Raw genomic sequence first — 21,982 nt, forward strand, 5'->3', positions numbered from 1 at the left:
ACAATCATAAACTTCTCCCTATTGAATCAAACCAACCTTAAGATCCGATTAGAGAAATACCACTTTGCTGCGTCCAGGGTACGATATTTAGGAAATCTCGTTACAGCGGCAGGAGTTAGCCAGTACCTTAGTAGTATTCCCCTTAGAAGGTCCTAGCTATCAAAGGGCACCCGATCCAAAATCAACAATAGAGGTACAGAGCTTCCTAGGAAATGCGAGGTACTACAGGCGATTTATCAAGGGTTTCGCAGAACTAGCTAAATCACTCACCTTACTGCTAGAAAAGAGGGCGACCTTCAACTGGAAGCAAGTCCAATAGAGAGCATTTGACTTGCTACGAAAAACTCTCTGTTCGGAGGCGGTCCTAATTTACCCCAACTTTGCGGAGCCATTCATTTTAGCGCGGACGCATCAAGTGTCGCCATTGGCGCCGTCTTATCGCAAATGTGGGAGCGGTTTAAGAGGCCAGTAGAATTTGCCAGTCGACAGCTGACTGTCCCAGAGCGGAATTACTCAACCACCGAGAGGGAACTGATGGCGGTAATGTGGGCTACCCAGCAGTTCCGTTGTTATTTATTAGTACGGTGATTCACTCTAATTACCGACCACTCCGTCCTGCGATGGATGCTGCATCTGAAAGACCCCTTAGCCCCGCTGACCCGGTGATGCTTGAGGCTGGCAGAGTTTACGTACGAACTGATACATCGGCCGGGGATGAAGCATAGCGACTCTGACGCGCTCAGTTGTGCCACCCAAGCAGTGAAGATCTCATTAAAGGAACCGGAGGATAAATGGCGGCGGGCGCAGGAACACGATACATGGTGCCATGTAAATGGCGTCCCAAACTACCGTAGAAAAGGCCGGGGATGGCCTGCTGTACTTGAAAACGGGCCGGTAAAGATGGAGGGTTCTTATACTCGTAGGAAAAAGGGACACTTTAATGAACCTATGCCACATTGCACCGTGGTCAGGCCACCCGGGAGTGAAACGATCCTGCCAGTGCATTCGAGCAACCTTCTTTTGGCCCAGGACGGAAAGGCATATCAGGAACTTTGTGTGCGTCTATCAAATGTGTCAGGAGAGAAGGACACCTGCAGGATTGCAGGTACCTCTGACCGAAGTGGCCGAGGTATCACTACCGTTCGAACGGTCTTTGGTCATTGTGGGGCCTGTACCCACCACCAAGACTGGTTTTCACGTTATGTAGAAGCGGTGCCACGGAAGGACCAGACAGCAGAAGTGTGCGCGCGTGGCATCGTGGGCCACCTAATACTCCGCCAAGGAGCCCCGGACCGAGTCCTCACGGACCAGGGAAAGAATTTCACCTCAGAGATGTTCAAGATGGTTTGTAAGAACCTGGGCATCAAAAAAATACAAACGTCCGCGTATCATCCTCAAGGGAACGGGTTGGTGGAGCGGCTACACCGGACCTTGGTCCACTCCCTGGCCTGTATTGTGCGCAGGGATGGAAGGGATTGGGATCGCTGGATCCCATATATCCTACTAGCCTATAGGAGTGCACCCCACTCATCGACCGGGTACACTCCCTACTTACTAATGCAAGGGAGGGAACCCTAATTGCCACTGGGGTGCCAGTTCTGGGCAGGGGACCTTGATGATGAACGAGTGGAGTTCGTACAGACGCTGAAGCAGAAAATTAGCGAGGCGTACAGCAGCGATAAAGGGAAAGATTCACAAACGCTGAAGGCCGGGCGAAAACTCATAACTAGGGCAAGCAATCATGGAGATTTAAAACTGGGGATAAAATTTATATGCATGAACCAGCAATGCCCCAGGGGCATGCCCGGACCCCGTGGACGGGGCCTCATACTATACTGGCACAAACCTCCCCAGTGAATTACGAAATTGCGTTTGCCTCGGTCGGAAGAAGTATAGCCCATACAACAGGTTGAAGCCTGCCTTCGAGAGGGCGCCCTCTAGATCCAGGGACCAGAGATCCAGAGTGTTAGTAAGGGTCGGATCGAGACAAACGGAAGAGATAGCGGATAATTCAGTAGTTGGCCTGCCATACCGCGCTTTCAACTTAGTCTTTCAGTTTGAAGCCGTCTGCATGAATAAGATAGCTGTTGGGCCCTTATCCAGTTAGTTAGGGATTATCGCATTATGGTAAAGAAACTTTCTCTAGCACAATACATTTATTGTAGAACACTAACTAGAGAGAAGGCCACCAAAGATTAAAGTTGGAAGTAGAGTATATTGGAGGAATTTGTGGTGGTAATCGGAACCAAGAATTTTGGGAAACTCTCGACGATTGTGGGAACAGTCTTCTTTCCCCTTGTCTTTTCACACTTAATTTATGCAGAATCTTGTGATATATCTCTTTCACTATTCCTAACTTTTAAGGCGAATATGTCATTGTCTGAACTCTTCATTTACAGTCAATGCACCCATGTAACACATCGGCTTGGTGCTGCTCAAATAATCTAGGCATAGCCTCATGCTTTGACCTCAAGTTATCGTTGATGTGCACCACCTACGTTCTGTTAAAATTCGCCTTTATTTTTCAACTTTATACAAGCTTGACTTGCCATCAGTAATTTGCAATCGAAATCCCAAATAATTAACGGGCTTACTTAATAAACTAATTTATATTTTTTAGTGATATGAGTGAAGTAGGTGCTGCCAGAAGACACGGACAGCTATTAATAAAAAAAGCTGTAACTTATTTTCCAGCTACTACGGCAAAGCTAAAGTTACCAAGTAAATTGGGCACACATTTGTGGAAATTACACTGTGGAAATTTAAAACCAGATGAAAAATTCTTAAAGCTACTAGAGGAGGTAAGTGTTTACTTAACTTACTACTTAAATTATTCAAATAGGTGTTTTTAAATGTTTTTAAAATAAATAAATAAAATTTTAGTTGGCATTATTTCTATCAATTGGTTTGGTTTAAAAGAAGAAAAATAAATTGATAGAAATAATGCCAATTAAAATTTATTTTTTTTTTATTAAAAACAATCCTAATTTTTAAGAATTACCTACAAATATTAAAAATACCAAGGGAAGGTTTAACTATGCTGTTAGCGTATTGGATTCCTACGCGGAGATCTCGGGTTCGAATCCAACAGCTCACCTTTAGATTTTCTCTTTCTAGGAGCTTCTTTTCCTTTCTCACTGTTGGATGATGGACAGTGTTGTCTATAACGAGAGAACACTGTCTGGACGCCGGCAGTGCACTGAAAAAAAAACTCCGGTTGCCAATATCCTCAGATGTTGACGCGCCTTAAATCATTAAAAAATATAAACTTTATTCTTCATCATTTATTTTTAAAAAAGTCAGAAAAATACTTAACCTCCTGATCGCTATATCCTCAATAATGTTTGTTTGAAATCAGAGAGGTTAATGTGCTTAACGATAAAAAGTAGGAATCCGCGCATTTGCTAACTTTCGTGACAGAAGAAAGTTTCCTCTAAAATAACTAGGACCCCACTTCACATCCGTATACCATACTGAGACAATAAATACTTGTTCATATACAGGGTGACCAGAGTTATATGCTACACCCACTTTTTTTTTTAACGGCGGGAAATTTCGAAAAAATAAAAAACACGTATTTAATCATTTTTAGTCTAGTTTATTTCTAGTGATTGGCCCATTGTTTTAAACCCCTGTATCTCGAGATACAGCATCCAACTTTTGTTTTTCAAATGGAACATTATATTTTTTTTGCATATTTTTATAGTATTTGAGCTCCTAAAATAAACAAAAAAATTTTTTTGAAATCGGTTAGGTTTTTCAAAAGTAATGGTAATTTAAAATATGAAAAAAAAAATCACTTTATTGTCAAAATTACGTTATTTTTTTTTAAAGAATCTGTCCAAACTGGGCACAATCAACGGATAGGCAAGCCAAAACTCTGGACTCCCACGCTTTGCTTGTAGCAGCACTTATAGTGGCGAAGTCAAGATCTAGGCAGACTAGAGTTATTCGATGTTTCAGACCATCGACTAAAGCCACGGGATTAAGATTAGTACACATTATTTTTTAAATATCCCCACAAAAAATAGTCCATTGGGGTTAAGTCCAGAGATCGAGGTGGCCATTGGATGGGACAATGAGTCCCTAACCACTTTTCATGGAAATTTCTGTCCAGGAAACCTCAACAACTCTCGCATTATGTGCCGGGCAACCATCTTGTTGAAAATACATATCTAGCCGACGTTGTAGCGGAACATCTTCAAGCAGAAGTGGCAAAATGTCTCTTAAAAAAAGTTAGATACCTTGCACCAGTTAAGTTCTCTCTGTAGAAGTATGAGATTTCTTAAATCTCCACACCAAATGTTTGTAGAAAAAACAACCTGAACGTCGAATAACTCTAGCCTGCCTAGATTTTGACTTCGCCACCATAAGTGCTGCTACAAGCAAAGCGTGGGAGTCCAGAGTTTTGGCTTGCCTATCCGTTGATTGTGCCCAGTTTGTACAGATTCTTTAAAAAAAAATAACGTAATTTTGACAATAAAGTGAATTTTTTTTCCATATTTTAAATTACCATAACTTTTGAAAAACCTAACCGATTTCAAAAAAAATTTCTTTGTTTATTTTAGGAGCTCAAATACTACAAAAATATGCAAAAAAAAATATAACGTTCCATTTGAAATACAAAAGTTGGATGCTGTATCTCGAGATACTGGGGTTTAAAAAAATGGCTCAATCACTGAAAATAAACTAGACTAAAAATGATTAAATACGTGTTTTTTATTTTTTCGAAATTTCCCGCCGTTAAAAAAAAAGTGGGTGGAGCATATAACTAGGGTCACCCTGTATACTTCACTCATGAACGCATTTGTCTATCAAAATTATTTTTATGTTATTAGGGATAGGGTAGGTACTCTCTACGGTGCCATTTTCACAATAATAGTAGAGAATAGATGCAAAAAATAAGAACGAATAAGGTAACTTACCTTGGTTAAGGAAGCGGATGACACGAGCAGCAGCGATTGTGGAAAATATCAGCGAAGCGTTAAAGTAGCGAAATAGAGGAATGGTAAATGTTCAAGGCTTGAGCGCGTATGAATGTGTGCTCCAAAAGAAGGGAAGCGAAGGAGAGATTCAGGTCACTACCTTACGTATATCCAACAACTCAAGCACAAAGATGCTTAGGTTCTGTACGGTAGTCGCGTTGTAACGAGACTAAATTATATGCGATGAGTAGCAGCGTTAAAGAAGGACTAAAATACAGAAAAGGGACGTGACCACATGGTCTAAGCGGAAGTAGAGGGAGATAGTTCGGTAGCATGTAATCCAAAAGTAATAAACACAACAAAAAGGTGTAAGTTAAGTTGTAAAAAAGTTTAATTTGGCGGAAGCAAGAAAGCGTAAGAGTGCGTAGGTACGAGAATGGGAGACTTCAGGGTGGAGATAAAAGAGGAATCCATTTGTTGCTAAAAATTCCATGTTCTAAGAAATCCTGTAACAGGAAGGTTCACTTTCATGAATAGGTTTCATTCGAAATGTTATTCAATATTTTTTCGGATTATAGTATCTACAATTTTTTGTTTTATCTAGTTAAATGCATAGTTGCATTTCGTACACGTTGATCTATAACTTTAATTTGAAAAATTTGTCTATCAAAATTACTTTTATGTTATCAGTGATGGGGTAGGTACCCTCTAAGGCGTCATTTATATGTAATTTAAAGTTAATATTTTTGATAATGTTAATAAATAATTCAATAAGTTTATACAAATAAATGAGTTAGAATCTAGAATTTTAGCAGTAGTAAAAGTGTCCGCACTAGATTTTAATACGGCTGTTCTTGTGTGTTTCTTTCAATTAGGCGCAGTAACATCTCATTTACCTGATGCCTATAAAGCCTTCTTGTTGCATGATGAAAGACTTATCAGCATTTCTGTGTGCTAATTATAACTAAATTAAAGCTCTCAATACTTTCAGGGTCTTTTTGATACCTTGCCAAAACTACTCAGTTGCGCCGAGCAAATGGACACTTTAATTTTGAATGAGTGTTTAATTAACTTCAATTGGCTATCACAGTTAATAAAGCAAGAGACTTTCGAAACCGTGGCACTGTTTCTGAAGTAAGTGTTTTCACTTATTATATTTTAATATTATTCTTTACTTATTATTGAAAATGTTATATTCATAAATTGTACTTCCATTAATGATCGTCTAACTACCAATTAGGTGTATGGATGGGAGAGGAAACACATACTTTACTATAAACAATATTTTTTTCTAAAATTAAAAGTTGCTATACGCGGAATTCGAACTTGGGATCTCCCACTTAAGTAGATGTAGCCTACCTAAAGGAAATTGATGTAGAAACTTTGATGTCATTCTGTTGCACTCGTTACATTGTCTTTAAACTCTTTTCAGGAAGAACAAAATATTCGTTGTCCAATTTTATAAACCACCTGCGGAAAACCATTTCCTTTTCAATGGCACACTGTTATTAATCGAAAAAATACAATAACAATTCTAAAAAAGTACCTACGACCAAAACATACGATATAGTACTATTAAGCACATTCTGGGTTTCATTACTTATATTTCAGAATTTTTACAAAGCTATTAATCACTATTTTAAAGAAAGACACCAAGTAACCTTACTCATTCAGTCAGCAAGTGTAGTATGAGATGGAAACATAAGTGAAGTCGAATTCTCTTCACTAAAACTGACTAACCAACCGGTCAGGGTTACCAAAAAACATGCGTACAACCACAGATAAAATCAACAAGTATCAAAGTAAACAGTACATCAGTTAGTAATAGTACATCATAGTAGTTTAGACATTAAAACACTTTCTTTTGTCTGAAATTATCAAACAAGTTTTTTTTATATTAAAGAAGGCACAAAAATATTTCACTTTTTCCCTCGTCGACTACTTTGTTGAGTAAAGAGAGGATGCGTGGAAGCGTTATTAGGTCAGCTAGGCACCAATCTGCCTAGAAGGTGTTGATTGTGAAAGTCAAAGCTAACGCGTGCCGTCTCTGCTCGAGCGGAAGAGAAACAAAAAATGAGGGGCGCCAATAACCAACTTCAAGTTGAGGATAATGATCTACGCTTTAGGGGCCGGCGATTCAGTAAAAAAGAATTTGGGATGTGAAGAGCTAATTGTTTACGTGAGTTGATCAAAATAGAGTGAATTTAGAATTTGTATAAGAGAATTTTAGAATTAGAAGCGAATATGTGACAAATTCGAACTAACCAAAGTATACTGTTTAAGAAATTACATTATTATAATTTTCACTTACCAGTGTTAGTAAAATTTTTGTTTAAGCCCAAATAATGGTAAGAAAATAGCCATATGTTTATTTTTATTCTACTACTGTTGCGCACTTCTAGGGGACAATCAAATTTGTCAAGTGTTATCTTGGAAAATGCTATGCTTAACGCACAAGATGGTTTGAGATTTTTATATATTTTTGGTTATCGTTGTGGTAACCAAATAGAATATTTGAATATGGCTTATTTTTTCAAATATGGAATCCATCCAATAAAAGGCGAAGACAATGGTAAATACTTAAAACTAAAAGTTCATTATTCAATATTAAAGAGTATTGAACTTATTTCATTTACAATTTGTTTTCTCTTCTGCTGCAATTAAAAATTAGAGTAATAACTTTTTCCTCCAGCACTAATGATTACTTTTTCACTTTGTCTCAGAAACAGATACTTTGAGTTTTCTTAAGATGTTTTAGAAATTGGTTTTTAGAGTTGTGATGTTTCATGATTTGGGTGGTGCATCCGGACAGCATAACTAAAAATTATAAATCGCAGGGAGTTCATACTTTGTTACATCACATTATTTCTTTAAAGTATTTCAATTATTTAGTTTAATGGTAAAATTTACAATTCGTAACGTCGACTAAATCTACTCCCAACTTACACTGTTATCAGTAGCGACCACTACTTCTTTGCGCAGGAAAAGGAATTACACAATCCTTATCCTTTTAATCGATAGGCTCTTTAAATAATTTGTTTCCATAAAATTGAAATTCTAAAATAATTCGCAAGATTTATGCTCGTTTTAAAACGATAAGTTTAAGTATTTCAAATTCGTATTTTCTAAGTTCCTCTCTACATCTAAAATTATTTTATAGTTAAAGAGGAGTGCAGTATTAGGCCAAGCAGATTAAAGAAACAATTTCTTTGCTGAACGTGACGAGAGCAGAACTAAAAGTTATTCGACATGTTAAGACATGTACTGGTTCTACTTGCATAACAATGGGAAGAACTTTCGGTCCTACTCAGATACATACTCCTTACAAATAATATGCTTAGTTCTCGGTCGAAAAATTGTGTTGATAGATTAAGTTCAAATTTGGGACATAAATAGATCATAGGCTTGTAGAATTTATAAAATGAGTTAAAGGCAAACTAATAAATACACCAATCTATAATAAGTAGAGTTTATTAACATAAGTCATAAGGCATAACATAACACATACGATTCTAATGCCAACACAAGGCCCAACTCACATCACACACAGTAATCGAATAGAAAAAGGGAATGTCCCTTGCTACCTGCTATGGCCACCCCGACGGTCATCCCCTCTCAGATACCCTCAACCGGGGGCCCAACCATTCCTTTTTCCAAACATTCCAAGTTGTCAAAGGAATGTCGCCAGCTACCTGCTACCCTCAACGGTCAGCCCTTACACCCTCTACAGGGTTGCCAAATATCATACATTCAAATTTACTACAGGCTTTTAGTTCGTTTTGTTTTTTCAATGAATTTTATTTCTTTCTTTGTTATGTGAAAATGTGTACTATATTTAGAAGAATATACAGGGTGACCAGAGTTATATGCTCCACCCACTTTCTTCTTAAAGGCGGGAAATTTCGAAAAAATAAAAAACACGCTTTTTATCATTTTTAGTCTAGTTTATTTTCAATGATTGACCCATTTTTTTAAACCCCTTATTCTCGAGATACAGCATCCAACTTTTGTATTTCAAATGGAACGTTATATTTTTTTGCATATTTTTACAGTATTTGAGCTCCTAAAAAAAACAAAAAATTTTTTTTTGAAATCGGTTAGGTTTTTCAAAAGTTATGGTAATTTAAAATATGAAAAAAAAATCAGTTTATTGTCAAAATTACGTTATTTTTTTCAAAGAATCTGTTCCAACTTGACACAATCAACGGATAGGCAGGCCAAAACTCTGGACTCCCACGCTTTGCTTGTCGCAGCACTTATGGTGGCGAAGTCAAGATCTAGGCAGGCTAGAGTTATTCGATGTTCAGGTTTTTTTTTCTACAAACGTTTGGTGTGGAGTTTTGAAGAAATCACCTAAATCGGCCCATACTTCTACAGAGAGAACTTAACTGGTGCAAGGTATCTAACTTTTTTTAAGAGACATTTTGCCAGTTCTGCTTGAAGATGTTCCTCTACAACGTCGACTAGATATGTATTTTCAAGACTAGATGATTGCCCGGCACATAATGCGAGAGTTGTTCGAGGTTACCTGGACAGAAATTTCCATGAAAAGTGCTTAGGGACTCATTGTCTCATCCAGTGGCCACCTCGATCTCGGGACTTAACCCCAATGGGCTATTTTTTGTGGGGATATCTAAAAAATAAAGTGTACAGTAACCTTAATCCCGTGGCTTCAGTCGATGATCTGAAACGTCGAATACCTCTAGCCTGCCTAGATCTTGACTTTGCCACCATAAGTGCTGCGGCAAGCAAAGCGTGGGAGTCCAGAGTTTTGGCTTGCCTATCCGTTGGTTGTGTCAAGTTGGAACAGATTCTTTTAAAAAAATAACGTAATTTTGACAATAAAGTGAATTTTTTTTTTCATATTTTAAATTACCATAACTTTTGAAAAACCTAACCGATTTCAAAAAAAAATTTTTTGTTTATTTTAGGAGCTCAAATACTATAAAAATATGCAAAAAAAATATAACGTTCCATTTGAAATACAAAAGTTGGATGCTGTATCTCGAGATACAGGTGTTTAAAAAAATGGGTCAATCACTGAAAATAAACTAGACTAAAAATGATTAAATACGTGTTTTTTATTTTTTCGAAATTTCCCGCCGTTAAAAAAAGTGGTGGAGCATATAACTCTGGTCAGCCTGTATACAATGCAATAAAAAGTCATAGCCTTGTAAAATCACACTAGGCACAAACAATTTAAACAGCTCATGTACAAAGAAAAGAAAAACTTTCATGACTCTTTTAAAATAATAATAAATAGAGAAAACTAACAATTGGAAACAATTAATGGTGAAAAATCACTCTGCACTCAGTTTCTCTGCACTTATTGTGAAATTGGCCAGCCCTATTCAGTCACATCTATTTAACATGGATATTACTTCATTATGGTGAGAGTGGCCTCAATAACGGAATTCACGAATTACGCGAGGACCGAATATTTAAATATCTAGAAAATGAAAGAGGTCTTTCTTAGACAGTAGGTTTCTTATAGTGCATAAGCAGTTTTCTTCTACAACTCTAGGCTTTAATTCAGCGAATCGCCACGAATTATCATCATTCCTTCTTCAAATTATGGTGGTTCAGTTAATCTACACTATAATCAGCTTCCCTGCAAAGCACATGAAAATTTACTTTAATTTCACTGTTTCCAAGTGTCTCTGTATTCTAGTAATGTATGAGGTCCATTAAGACCAGTCTATATCTCGACTGTCCAGGGTATTTAATTAAATTCGGTTAGATGTTAACACTATACCAGAGAAGTTTATTTTTATAATTTCCAAAGCCACAACGTACATCAGCCAATTGGAGAACCATTAATAACCTTCAGAAAGTAGTCAAGAAAGAAGCTATAATGTAAAGAAAAATAAAGAGTTATTCCAGGTTCCAGATAGACGTATTCCGTGGTAAACTAAAAATTTTATTTATGTAGAACTTCATAGTTTTCTTCCTAGTTTAACAAAGTCAACTAACCCCTCGACCTGAATACCATAGCAAACTTCAAAACGAAGCACTGCATCAAATAGGCGGAATTTTTTGTCGAATCACTTTATTCGATACAAGGTTTTGCCAAACCCTTCCGATAAAACGCACACCCGGTAATAATTTTTCCATTAAATGCTAATTCAGGTTTAAATTAGGGGTTAAGAGCACAACAAGCTACTTATAACTTTTAACTGTTAAATATTTCAATTAGAGACATATAGTAAAGTAAAGTAAAGTAATCGCCTATTTTTTCAGGCGGGGCTTAACGTCCAACTACCAATTAGGTGTCGTGGACGGAGGCGACTAGCAAACATACTTTACTATAGATTTCTTTTATTAATCATTAAATAAAATCCAAGGCCTAAGACCGGGAATCGAACCCAGTACCACAATACATATTAGCTTCGCAGGTCTCGCCTCTAACCGCTCGGCTACCGTGGCGCCTATTAGAGACATATTAAAATATATAATTTTTTCATGCCTCGTCAGTTTACCTTATCAGTTTAAATTATTCGCTTATAACTTTTTTAATGCAATAAATATTTTTAAATCCAGTCATTGAAAATTATCTGACTTCCGCAGAGTATTCAGTGAAGGATTCATTTATTTTTTCTGAAAAACATGAAACAATTCGTTCGGAAGAAGAACAAAAGTATTTTTGGAGTCACGCAATCATGAAAGCTAATTATGTTATACCAGAACAGGATTACTCAATTTTGTACAGAATTTGTCTTAATTTATTTTCATCATTAAAATCTTTACACATACAGTATTCGTATCTTTGTCAAAAGCAAGGTAAGTTTTATTCTGAAAATCCTAATTTTTTTCTATTATCTTATATGTATGTTATTTTCTCAATTTATCAATGCATTAGAATTAACCCAGCTAGTCACATAAATTTTGTCCAAATTTATATTTTCTATTTCTTTTATGTCTTCACATTCTTTAGATAACTATTTGTTTACACCTTTTGTTCAAAATGTTTTCAGGTTTTAGTTAGAATCCAATTAATGTAGTTTCTAATTTACTCTATTATTAAAATATTCATAACATTAAATTTCTTTTACGAGGGTCGTTTGAAAAGTCCGTGCAAAGTCAGAGAGATAGCACAACTGGCGCGTATCGAGGTTATGTTTAGTTAGTAGCATCTCTTGGAAGAACACACACCAAGTTTCAGCCAGATCGGTCTATTTCTTTGTGTTTGGCATTCGTTTGAATCAAGGAAGTCGAGTGATTTACTTACGCTTGACCAAAAACGAAATCGTGTGAAGTGTTGCAAGGACGGTTTGCAGCTGTTCCAGAAGAATCCGCAGGACTTTAAGCGTCGTTTCGTCACTGTGGATGAAAAATGGATACATCACTACACTCCTGAGATCAAAGAACAATCTAAACGATGGGTTACCAAGGGGGAATCTGCGCCAAAAAAGGCGAAGACCGTTCCTTCGGCCGGAAAGATTATGGCGACTGTATTTTGGGATTCGCAAGGAATAATCCTCAACGACTATCTGGAAAAGGGTAAAACTATTACAGGTGCATATTATTCATCGTTATTGGACCGTTTGAAAACCGAGCTGCGAGAAAAACGCCCACGATTGGCCCACAAAAAAGTCCTTTTCCATCACGACAACGCACCAGCTCACACCTCAGCAGTTGTGGTCGCAAAATTAATGGAAATAGGGTTCCAACTCGTGTCACATCCCCCCTATTCTCCAGACTTGGCTCCCTCGGACTACTATTTGTTCCCCAATATGAAGAAATGGCTGGCGGGAAAAAGATTTTATTCAAACGAGGAGGTGATTGCAGAAACGAATGGCTATTTTTCAGACTTGGACAAATCCTATTATTCGGAAGGGATCAACAAACTAGAGCAGCGTTGGACGAAGTGTATAAGCCTAAAAGGAGACTATGTTGAAAAATAAAAAAGGTTTACCCCAAAAAATTAAGTAGTTTTTATTTTTGCACGGACTTTTCAAACGACCCTCGTATTGAGTATATCGTTACTGTTTAAATTTCATTTTTTCATATGCTTTATAATTAAGATGGTCCCTTTTGTTCAATTTGTCTGGTTCAACATTTAATTTGCTCTATATTCTTTTAGGTTCTTTAATTTTATTTCTTTTTACTCTTTCCTTTAATCTGTATCCTAATTCTTTAGTTTATTATTAGGAACGTTCAGCAGCTTTCTTTAATTCACTGATTATTTTATATTTTATACTTATTTAGTTTTATTTTGTTTTAGGTTATATTCTTTCGTCCAAATTGTATTAATTGTTATTCAATTTCTAATTTGGACGTTTGAATGCATGTGACTTGAAATGGTTCATACTGTTATTCATAAAATTATTTGCAAAACAAGAATGAAACGTACATTTCACGTCAATTTCATACATTTCCCAAAATCCTAAACCCAATTATTTGTAATGCTTTAAGTAAAAGTAATATGAAAATATTTCCATAATTATCCTTCTAACTTTAGAAATAATTGTTAAAACCTTTCTTAAAAATTCTAAAAATCCATTCTGTAAAGTATGAAGAAGTATTCAGAGTTTTTTCAAGTACTTAGATACCTCCCCAACCAACCCCTTTGTGGGTACTAATTGGGTACCTAATACATATGTTCAAAGTAATTCCTCTCAAGAACGATAAACGCTAACTTTTAAACGTACATTTCTACATTTTAATCGGATAAAGATAGAACAATAAGGGGCTGAGGGATTCTCCCTAAAGTACTCCTTCAGGAAAGTTTCGTACAGGAAAATTCTTGATTCATAGACTCAAAACGCGATTTTTATTATTTTAAAGCTTTCTTCTAGATTTCTTAGTATGTCTTACACTAAGTAGAAAATCTGCGGACATTCTGAACAAAGGTTACTTAGTTTTAATTGATTAGCGATAATCGATGCAAGAACAAACAGATTTTCGAGACAATTTCTCGAATGTCTCCTAAATATCCATCTTTTCAATTCTGTTGGAAGTACCACGATAATTAAAGTTATCTAATGCATCTCCTTTCTAAATCATTTTCATCTCTATTTCTGAACATCTCTTTAGTTTTCTTTCACTCAAATCATTTTTGGAAAAACTCGAACCATTTATCAACTGTTGAAGTAGAATTAACAATGTTTTCTCCTACAATGGCCCGGACCGTTGCCCAGATTTTAGCGGAATTTCATTAGAGGTACATTAATCAATTTGTTGTTCAGAATTATGTTTCCGTCTCAAACTTGCTGGCTTTTTGTCATTCCGATTCCCTGAGAAAAGTTACTACAATTACTACTTTATTCGTAGAAATAAATTATTATTATTACCACTCTTTAAAGCTAAATACTCTTTGGAATATTTACCCTGCACCAAATATTGGGTGTTTTGCGTTGAAGTCCTCGACGACTATGAATTAATCACCTGGAGTACCAAGGAATGACAAAAAGTCAGAAGTGAGAAGTCGGAAACATAATTCTGTGCATCAAATTGATAAACCAACTTCCCATGATGGATAGAAGTCCGAAATCAGTCAGGGATGCAAAAGACACGATGCCAAATCGTTTAAAGACAGCGATCCTAAAGAATAAGTTTGTAATCAATTATTAAGAAGAATTTTTAAAATTTTAGTTTTTAATAGTGTTTATTTCGTAGCCTAAGGGAACTACTTCGCCTTAAGACATTCATGTAGTTTATTTTTTTAGCAAATAGATAAATTACACTGATATATAATTACAGGAAGAAAATTATGTCAGATAGCTAGTATTCTTAACGGCAGATTGGAAGAACTTTATTTATTGTGTACTCCAAAAGACCTTCCTAAAGTTACCAATCAAGTTATAACAAAAGAAACCTGGTTTGTGGCAACATCATTATGTCCCAAGTTGAATGTCCATCTAATCTTTAGTAAGTGTTCTCATTATCATATAAAAGTAAATGACCATATCAATTTTGATACTTCGGTAAGATTGTTAATGCTATGTAGTAATTGGTTGGTGGTTTGATGAAAATAGAACACGGATTTGCATAATCATTGCATTTTACAGTACTTGATTGAGAGTTAAATTTTGAGGCACGACATAGATTTGAATATTGTATGGCGTACCAGCAAGACACTGAAATGCTTTCTTCCACTCTAATTTCTTTCCTAATTTTCTTGATGTTGCTTGGTCGCTTGCTTGATCTTGATTGCGTACGCGTGAAGTGCCTCCATTGAAAAAGGTAACTCAACAACAAGTATCAATGATAACAAGGCAAGTCATTGGTTATTAATTTAATTCATCAAATCAATTTCTGCTTTAATTTATCTTCATTTGATATTAGATGATGTCTAGAAAATTTATGGTTTTAAAATACTTCTCATCCGGCTTGGTTTCGATGTGTTTTTTCTTAACTTATTGGTGAAGAAGATTTAGAAATTCTAAATCATTTCAAACTAAACAAATAATCCTAGGTGTAACAAGCAGCAGGCTTTTGAAAATTGTTGCAGTTCGAAAAAAAAGAAGTGTTCTGTAGGTTGTAGGAGAGACAGATATTCCTTTGACAATCTATCCCCAAATTGCCGAAAAATATAGCCCATATGGAAACTCCTCTACATCTATTCAAGAAGAAATTTTCAAATCTGACGGTCAGCATATGTGTGTCTCCAATGAGAATGTGACCTGGTGTGAATGGTAGCAGGTGTTTAAGGACATGAGGGAAAATGGAATATTTTCTCTTCCTAGGAGCTTCTTACAGCTCACTGTCCGGTGATGGACAGTGTTGTCTGTAACGAGAGAACACTGTCCGGAGGCCGGCAGTGCACTGGAAAAAGCTCCGGGCGCTGATAACCTCAGCTGTTGATGCGCCAAAAAAAAAAAAAAAAAAAAAAATAGTAAAGTAAAAAAGAAGTATTGCATTATTTTCCATAAGGAAAGAGCATGACAATGCAATCTAGCGGCATTTATTAGAACTATTTAAGAAGTTTAACTTTTGCCACTAGACTCCATAAAAATGCTCTGTTTATATTGAAAATATAACTTTTAAGAAAATGTATAACTTTTTCGTTGATAGTGAAAGCATACGATGAAATCACTACCGGCTTTTCTTTTACGTGCCAAAGATTAATTTAACAATAAGCGAAACTTAAATTCAGATAGTTCTTTCTTTTAGGAAGTTAGGAAGTATATAATATTTAAACGTACCTCAAGTTAAATTCGGAGAAAAACATTATAGTGGACGGCCGATTACCGGACAGTGTCCTGTCGTTATAGACAAACTATCCACTCTACTTCAGTTCTCAAAACTTCATTCCAGTAAATGAAGAAAAAAACGTAAACAAAATCTTTGCAACAATTTATGCAATACTTTCTTAAAAGAATAAGTCTATAAAAAGTTTTAACTGTTTAGTTAATGCGAATCGCGACATATCTCTCAAGTTAAGGTGTATATTCTCAAGCATTAACCCAAGGAATGCCACGCATGCGGTTTCAAAATCGATTTGCATACATCGATATTTTTGCGCCAATCATCATTATGATTTAAAAGTCTGTTTCTTTTTTATTCTGCTCTGTTATAGAAATAAAGTTGATAAAATTAAATAAATATGTTTCTCACTTCAGGCTGCATACCATATTATGATTATATCAAAACAATTGTATTTCCAACAATACCTCTCGTAAGTTTTTATATGGATTCTTCTATTTCGCATGTTGAAATAGAACATTTGAATTGTTGGTATTTTGGATGCACCATTAAGATGTTAATTACATATTTTTGTTACCGAATAAGTAAGTATTTCTTGAAAGACTTAAAATAATCGTAAAATACACTTTAATTCTTTACACCTTCTTAGTAAAACTTAGTAACAATAGAACAATAAAACTTAGTCTAACTTTAGTAAAAATGCCTTTCATCCAATTTGAAAAAAAAAACAAAAACAAAGAATTCAACCCTGAGAACTTAATACTTCCTATCCTCTAAAACGTCACTTTCATTTGTATGATCCTACGATCAAAATCCCACTGAGATAACTGACCTCTTTACCCTCGGAAAAGTACTTCAGAAGCTACTAATAATCAGCCAAAAAACATTCTACCATCATCATTATCTATAAAATTCTTAGGCATTCATCAAAATGTGACATCAAGATCTTACTCAAAGCCATACTCGCAAAAGTTCTTTCTACCTTATAGATCTCTACTACCCATTTACCTTAGACTCCACTTTCTCTGCTTTTCATCCAATGACACTCTGCTACTGCTAACTTTCTTCACCTACCAAAACAACAATTTTTTAGCAGTAAACAATATGACCATCTTATTCCATAAGCTGCATTCCTAAAGTGCCAACTGAGCCCAGTTCGACATCCACGAACCATGGTTCTATAAAGGAGAATAAAGATAAACAACAGCAAATCCGCGTATAACTTTACCTCAGTCGTTAAGTGCTATCTCCAATCTCTGTGAACCACATTCTGAAATCTCTCTAAACTCAACACAAGCGACAAAACCAACGTAAATAGTCGAATGAACACTCTTCTGGACTATGTACAATCCACTCTGCACTAAAACACACTATAAATGTTGCTAATTGCAAATTTAATTAAAAAACAAAATAAAGAAATTAGAAGATCTAAAGTTATTACAATTTTAGAGTTTAATAATGGAAAACTTAGCATTAAATTAAACTTTAATTCATGCGTTAATTCAAAAATTATTAGGTGTTATTAAATTATTAATTCGATATTTTAGAGTAATAATTTTTTTAGGAAGGTTGAATTTGCACATTTGGCATTCCAATGAGAAAGTTGATGTTACCATCTGTAAGTGTATCACAAATTTGTACCATTTAGAAAAATTTGAATATCGAGGTCCATTTGATACGTTGGATACCGTGAATGAACTATGTAGTTTCATCGTTACAAATAATTTACGTTAGTAAAACTTTTTTTTTTATTGAACATAATATCTAGCACAGAAAATATTTGAAATGTAAGTATAGGCGCGCGAATACGCCTATACCCAGATGCGGGGGCTAGTAAATACGCGCGATAGGTGCCCAAAGGGGTGCTGTAAGAAATAATATTAAACAAGGACAATGAAAGAATGAATAAGTGTAGAGAAGAAAAGAGGAAGGTACTTACCTCTGGTGCAAGAAGCGGTGTGCGTGAGGTATGTTGACAAGGCGCCTGAGAAGCGATGAGAAGGAAAGGAAGCTGTGGAGTGGAAGCGTGTGTATGTGTTTGTGTGAGTGTGTGTGCGTTGAACTCTGAGAAAGGTAGGCAATATTTGGGCTCCGGCTCAGAGAGGCGTAATGGAAGTGGAAGTGATGTAAGCGGAAGAGTGAAGGAGAATAGTGCAATAAGTGCACTAGATGCGGATGAGTGGCGGGTAATAGTGCAATCAATGTACTAGATGCGGATGAAGGAAAGATAATAGTGCAAGTAGATGCACTGGATGCGGATGAATATGCGTGAAGCGATAATTTGGAGATGCGTTTAGATGCGGATGATGCGAACTGCTAGGTGTCAGCGGAAGTGAAGCGGTAAGAACACCAAAAGTAAGCAGCAAAGAAACGTATGATGCTATGCCCCACAGAGAACTGTGCTGGCAGGAAAAGTGACCACATGGTCCAAAAGGAAGTAGTGGGGCAAAGGGTTTCAGATGTATGGAATAACACAAGACAAAACGGTGAAAGAAAATAGAAGCTATAGACAGTGACGTATTTAGGCATAAGAAACGAAAACAACAAGTTGAGATAGATAGAAGGTTTGAGTAAACAAAAAAGGTGTAAAATAATAACTTAGTAATAAGCGATAAGAAATAGAAGGAAATTAAGGCGGATGCGTACATTAGTACGCGCGCAGGCGCGAGGCTGACACGCGCGAATCGGAAGCTAGCCACATTTGCCGAAGGTCCCCGGTCACGACCGAACAGTAAGAGCAACTAAAATAATTGTGAGTTTTTTCTCACACATTCAGGTTTGTTTACTACTACCACTTTCTATTATTATTATCTAATTATTAACACTTTTATTGAACGTGTTGACTGAATATGGAGAAGGTAGTGAATACAGTGTGTTTGTATATAGATAAAGCAACTTAATAATGGAAAGATGTGTTAGTAATTGAGATTATTACTTAGCTGATTATTTGAAAAGTTTCAAATAATTTAAAAACAAATTACAAACTTTTATTTAAAAAAAAAAATCCAAGCACACAAATAGCCTATGCTACCAAATTCCAGTTTCCATCTAATCTTTTCATTTCCATTTCAATGTAATAATTTTAATTTTTTCCAATAAACCGTTATCATTTTTTTCTTACTTGGTACCTCGACACGAGCAAGTATGACCACTTTCTAATACACGTCTTCTTTTCACCAATTCGATAGATATTTACCTCATAACATGCAATTATGACCCTTTTTTTCAGACAAGGTCCCTCATTTATTAGAGTTTTAATTATATTACTTTTATATGGATGGTTTTAAAAATCAGGACAGTGTTGGGTGCTGAGTCTATGACTTCAATTTTGACACCTATTCTTCATAGCTTATATTTTGTATTTACTGCCGAACTGACAGTCATTAATAAATGTCTATTTTATATCTTGTAAGCGAACCTTCAGCACTCTGACATTATGAGTAACTGCAAGTGTTCTCATGAAGTCACTTTTAACCTCGGATATAAAAAGCTATTGTAAAAGAATCTGCTACAATAAATGGGTATTATTATGTAAAAAAAACTCTCCGTTTTGCGGCACGATCGATATGCAAAAATCTCCAAAAAAAAATTGGAGATGGGCACTCTAACTTGACACACGATAAGAAGAGATTGCTTAACTTTTTGGAAAATTGTTCCTCTTCTATTCAACATTTCGTGGGCAACCTTCTTATGGCATTCCCGCCATTTGAACATTGTGGGATTGATTATTGCCGTACATTTTTATATAAACGAGAGGCACAATGGCGATCTCCGACAGATAAGGTTTTGTTATATTATTTGTTTGTATTGTACGAAAGGTGTCCATTTAGAATTAGGTTCAGATTTTTTAATATGTTTTGGGAGGATTTGGAACAAATGATGATCGCTAAGCGAGTAACAATGTACGATTTCTACGATGACAACGCTACCAACTTCGTCTGAGCAAATAATGTATTACAGCATTTGCATAATTCATTAGCATCAAAGTTCAGCATTTAGTAAGGCATTAGCATTCAGTGAGGCTAAAAGAATACCCTGGCATTTTATACCTTCTGGAGTTTAGCCTGTTAAATGGCACCTTAAACAACTGAATATCAAACATATCCTATTTTACGACCAATTAGGAACTTCATTTAAAATATTTTAGAGTTGTAAACTCAGGACTGATAACTGAAAAATGGTCCATAGACTCCACAGTACCTATGAAGAAAGACTTCATCTCCTCTTGGCTAGGCCATCGGACGAATAGTGGAACTGCATTATGGTTCTAAAGGGATAACAAGGGTTGCTACAGTCAATACCACTATAGGATTCACTTAACTCATGCTAAGCTACATTTTCTTACTTGAAGATCGAATATTGCACCTTCAATTAGGGCAGTATGTCGCAATTTGGGTATAAGGGGCAGAATTAAAAAGAAAGAAAAAAGAATCACCTGCCAATTTTGGGTTTAATTAATATATAGTACAAATTATCTATTTTATTATTGTAATATATATTTTATATACTAATTGTATTAGTTAAACGAGTTAATAAGCGATATTTTCAACATTTCTTTCAATTGACCTAATATTAAAACTTAAACGCGAGTAAATAAAGCTAGAAATCCAGTTAGTAAAAGATTTTGTCTAAGCACAAAGAGAAGCAAATTTCACGCTTTCATTATTCTGAACAGAAGCTATTCAATGTTTTCTTTATTAAGCGATAACAGTACTAGAACTAGAAGTAATCCTACAATAAATTTGTTTCAGGATTGAATGTATTTCATGTGTATGTACTTGAAGATGCTTGCAATCCGAAATTGTATCAGGAAGCTGTAAGTAAACTGTATGAAGAGTTTAAGGGAAGATTTATTGCCAAAGATATAAATTTTTTACTGTCCACTACTTGTATTTAATTGCCAAAATAAAAATGAAACTTGTTTGAAAAGTTAATTTTTATATATGTCTCGAGTAAATGACATTTAAGAGAGTCATAACTCATTTACATATTTCACATTACCATTTTTTTATGAACTCAGAAACGATATTTTAGTACTGTAATTTTCCCATCCCAAAGTTAAAAATATTGAACCCAAAAACAGTACAGAAGCTAAAACCTTTAAAGAAGCTTCACTGTAATGCCAAAACAGTAACTCAATATTACTTCGAAACCCTATTACCCATGCTTCCCTATAAATTGTTAATTATAATAATAATTTAAATAAAAAACCGAAAGGTTCATTAAATAAATTAATCATTTATTAATGATGATCATTATCGTAACATATTATAAAATTGAACCTAATAAAAATAAAAAAATAAATAAAATAAATAAATAATTAAACAACAGAGTTCATAAAATCAAAATGAAATGTATGTAATTAGAAATAAAGCACTCATTCAGCATCTCTTTTGCAGGATCATTCTTGGACAAAAGAGTGAGCATTTAACTTCAAGTAAAAAATCCTAATGGATTTTATTACGCAAGAAACAGATTTTTATGCATTTTTTTGTTTCGTATTTTTGGTAGAATCCAAGTTTTTTATAAAATTACTTAGTACATACATAAGTTTATATATTTTACAATCTTAGACTTAGTTGACTTAATCTAATTCTTAAAATAGTTCACCACCTAAATTTAACTCATTACTTCCAAAATGTTGATGAATTTGGAAATGGAAAGAAGTAATAAGACAGAAATAATAATTTTAGAAAAATATATTATTAACAAAATAATTATAAATATTGGTACACATTAAAAACTTTGGCATATCAGTAACCATTTTTTCAGTAATTTGAATGACATATTGCAAAACTTAATTTTGCTCCTTATTTCTTTTTCCTAGAATTTGTCTCAAATTTTTTGACATGAAATAAGGTCTTTCAACTGACCCATCATTCCTTTCGCAGTCTTCAACTAAAAAATTA

At 35.1% G+C, this 21,982-nt stretch overlaps 2 protein-coding genes across 5 annotated transcripts in view; one reads left to right on the top strand and one right to left on the bottom strand.

The window, feature by feature from the left end:
• Positions 1-21,007, top strand: part of LOC141448236 (uncharacterized) — a 31,031-nt gene extending 10,024 nt beyond the window's left edge. Inside the window, exons 3-10 of the mRNA XM_074116463.1 lie at positions 2,621-2,801; positions 5,917-6,059; positions 7,328-7,497; positions 11,493-11,705; positions 14,628-14,795; positions 16,490-16,657; positions 17,638-17,802; positions 20,825-21,007. Of these exons, the coding sequence (XP_073972564.1) occupies positions 2,621-2,801; positions 5,917-6,059; positions 7,328-7,497; positions 11,493-11,705; positions 14,628-14,795; positions 16,490-16,657; positions 17,638-17,802; positions 20,825-20,970 (1,354 nt within the window). The 3' untranslated portion in view covers positions 20,971-21,007. The remainder of the gene's footprint in view (positions 1-2,620; positions 2,802-5,916; positions 6,060-7,327; positions 7,498-11,492; positions 11,706-14,627; positions 14,796-16,489; positions 16,658-17,637; positions 17,803-20,824) is intronic.
• Positions 21,008-21,754: 747 nt separating this feature from the next.
• Ctl2 (Choline transporter-like 2) overlaps positions 21,755-21,982 on the bottom strand; it is a 73,373-nt gene continuing 73,145 nt past the window's right edge. For all 4 annotated transcript variants that reach the window (XM_074116442.1, XM_074116424.1, XM_074116433.1 and 1 more), the window contains one exon: positions 21,755-21,971. In XM_074116442.1, the coding sequence (XP_073972543.1) occupies positions 21,871-21,971 (101 nt within the window). In that variant the 3' untranslated portion in view covers positions 21,755-21,870. The remainder of the gene's footprint in view (positions 21,972-21,982) is intronic.

The sequence above is a fragment of the Rhodnius prolixus genome, unplaced genomic scaffold, assembly GCF_049639745.1.
Source record: "Rhodnius prolixus isolate KJV_2025 unplaced genomic scaffold, Rpr scaffold_1, whole genome shotgun sequence".
Classification (NCBI taxonomy): domain Eukaryota; kingdom Metazoa; phylum Arthropoda; class Insecta; order Hemiptera; family Reduviidae; genus Rhodnius; species Rhodnius prolixus.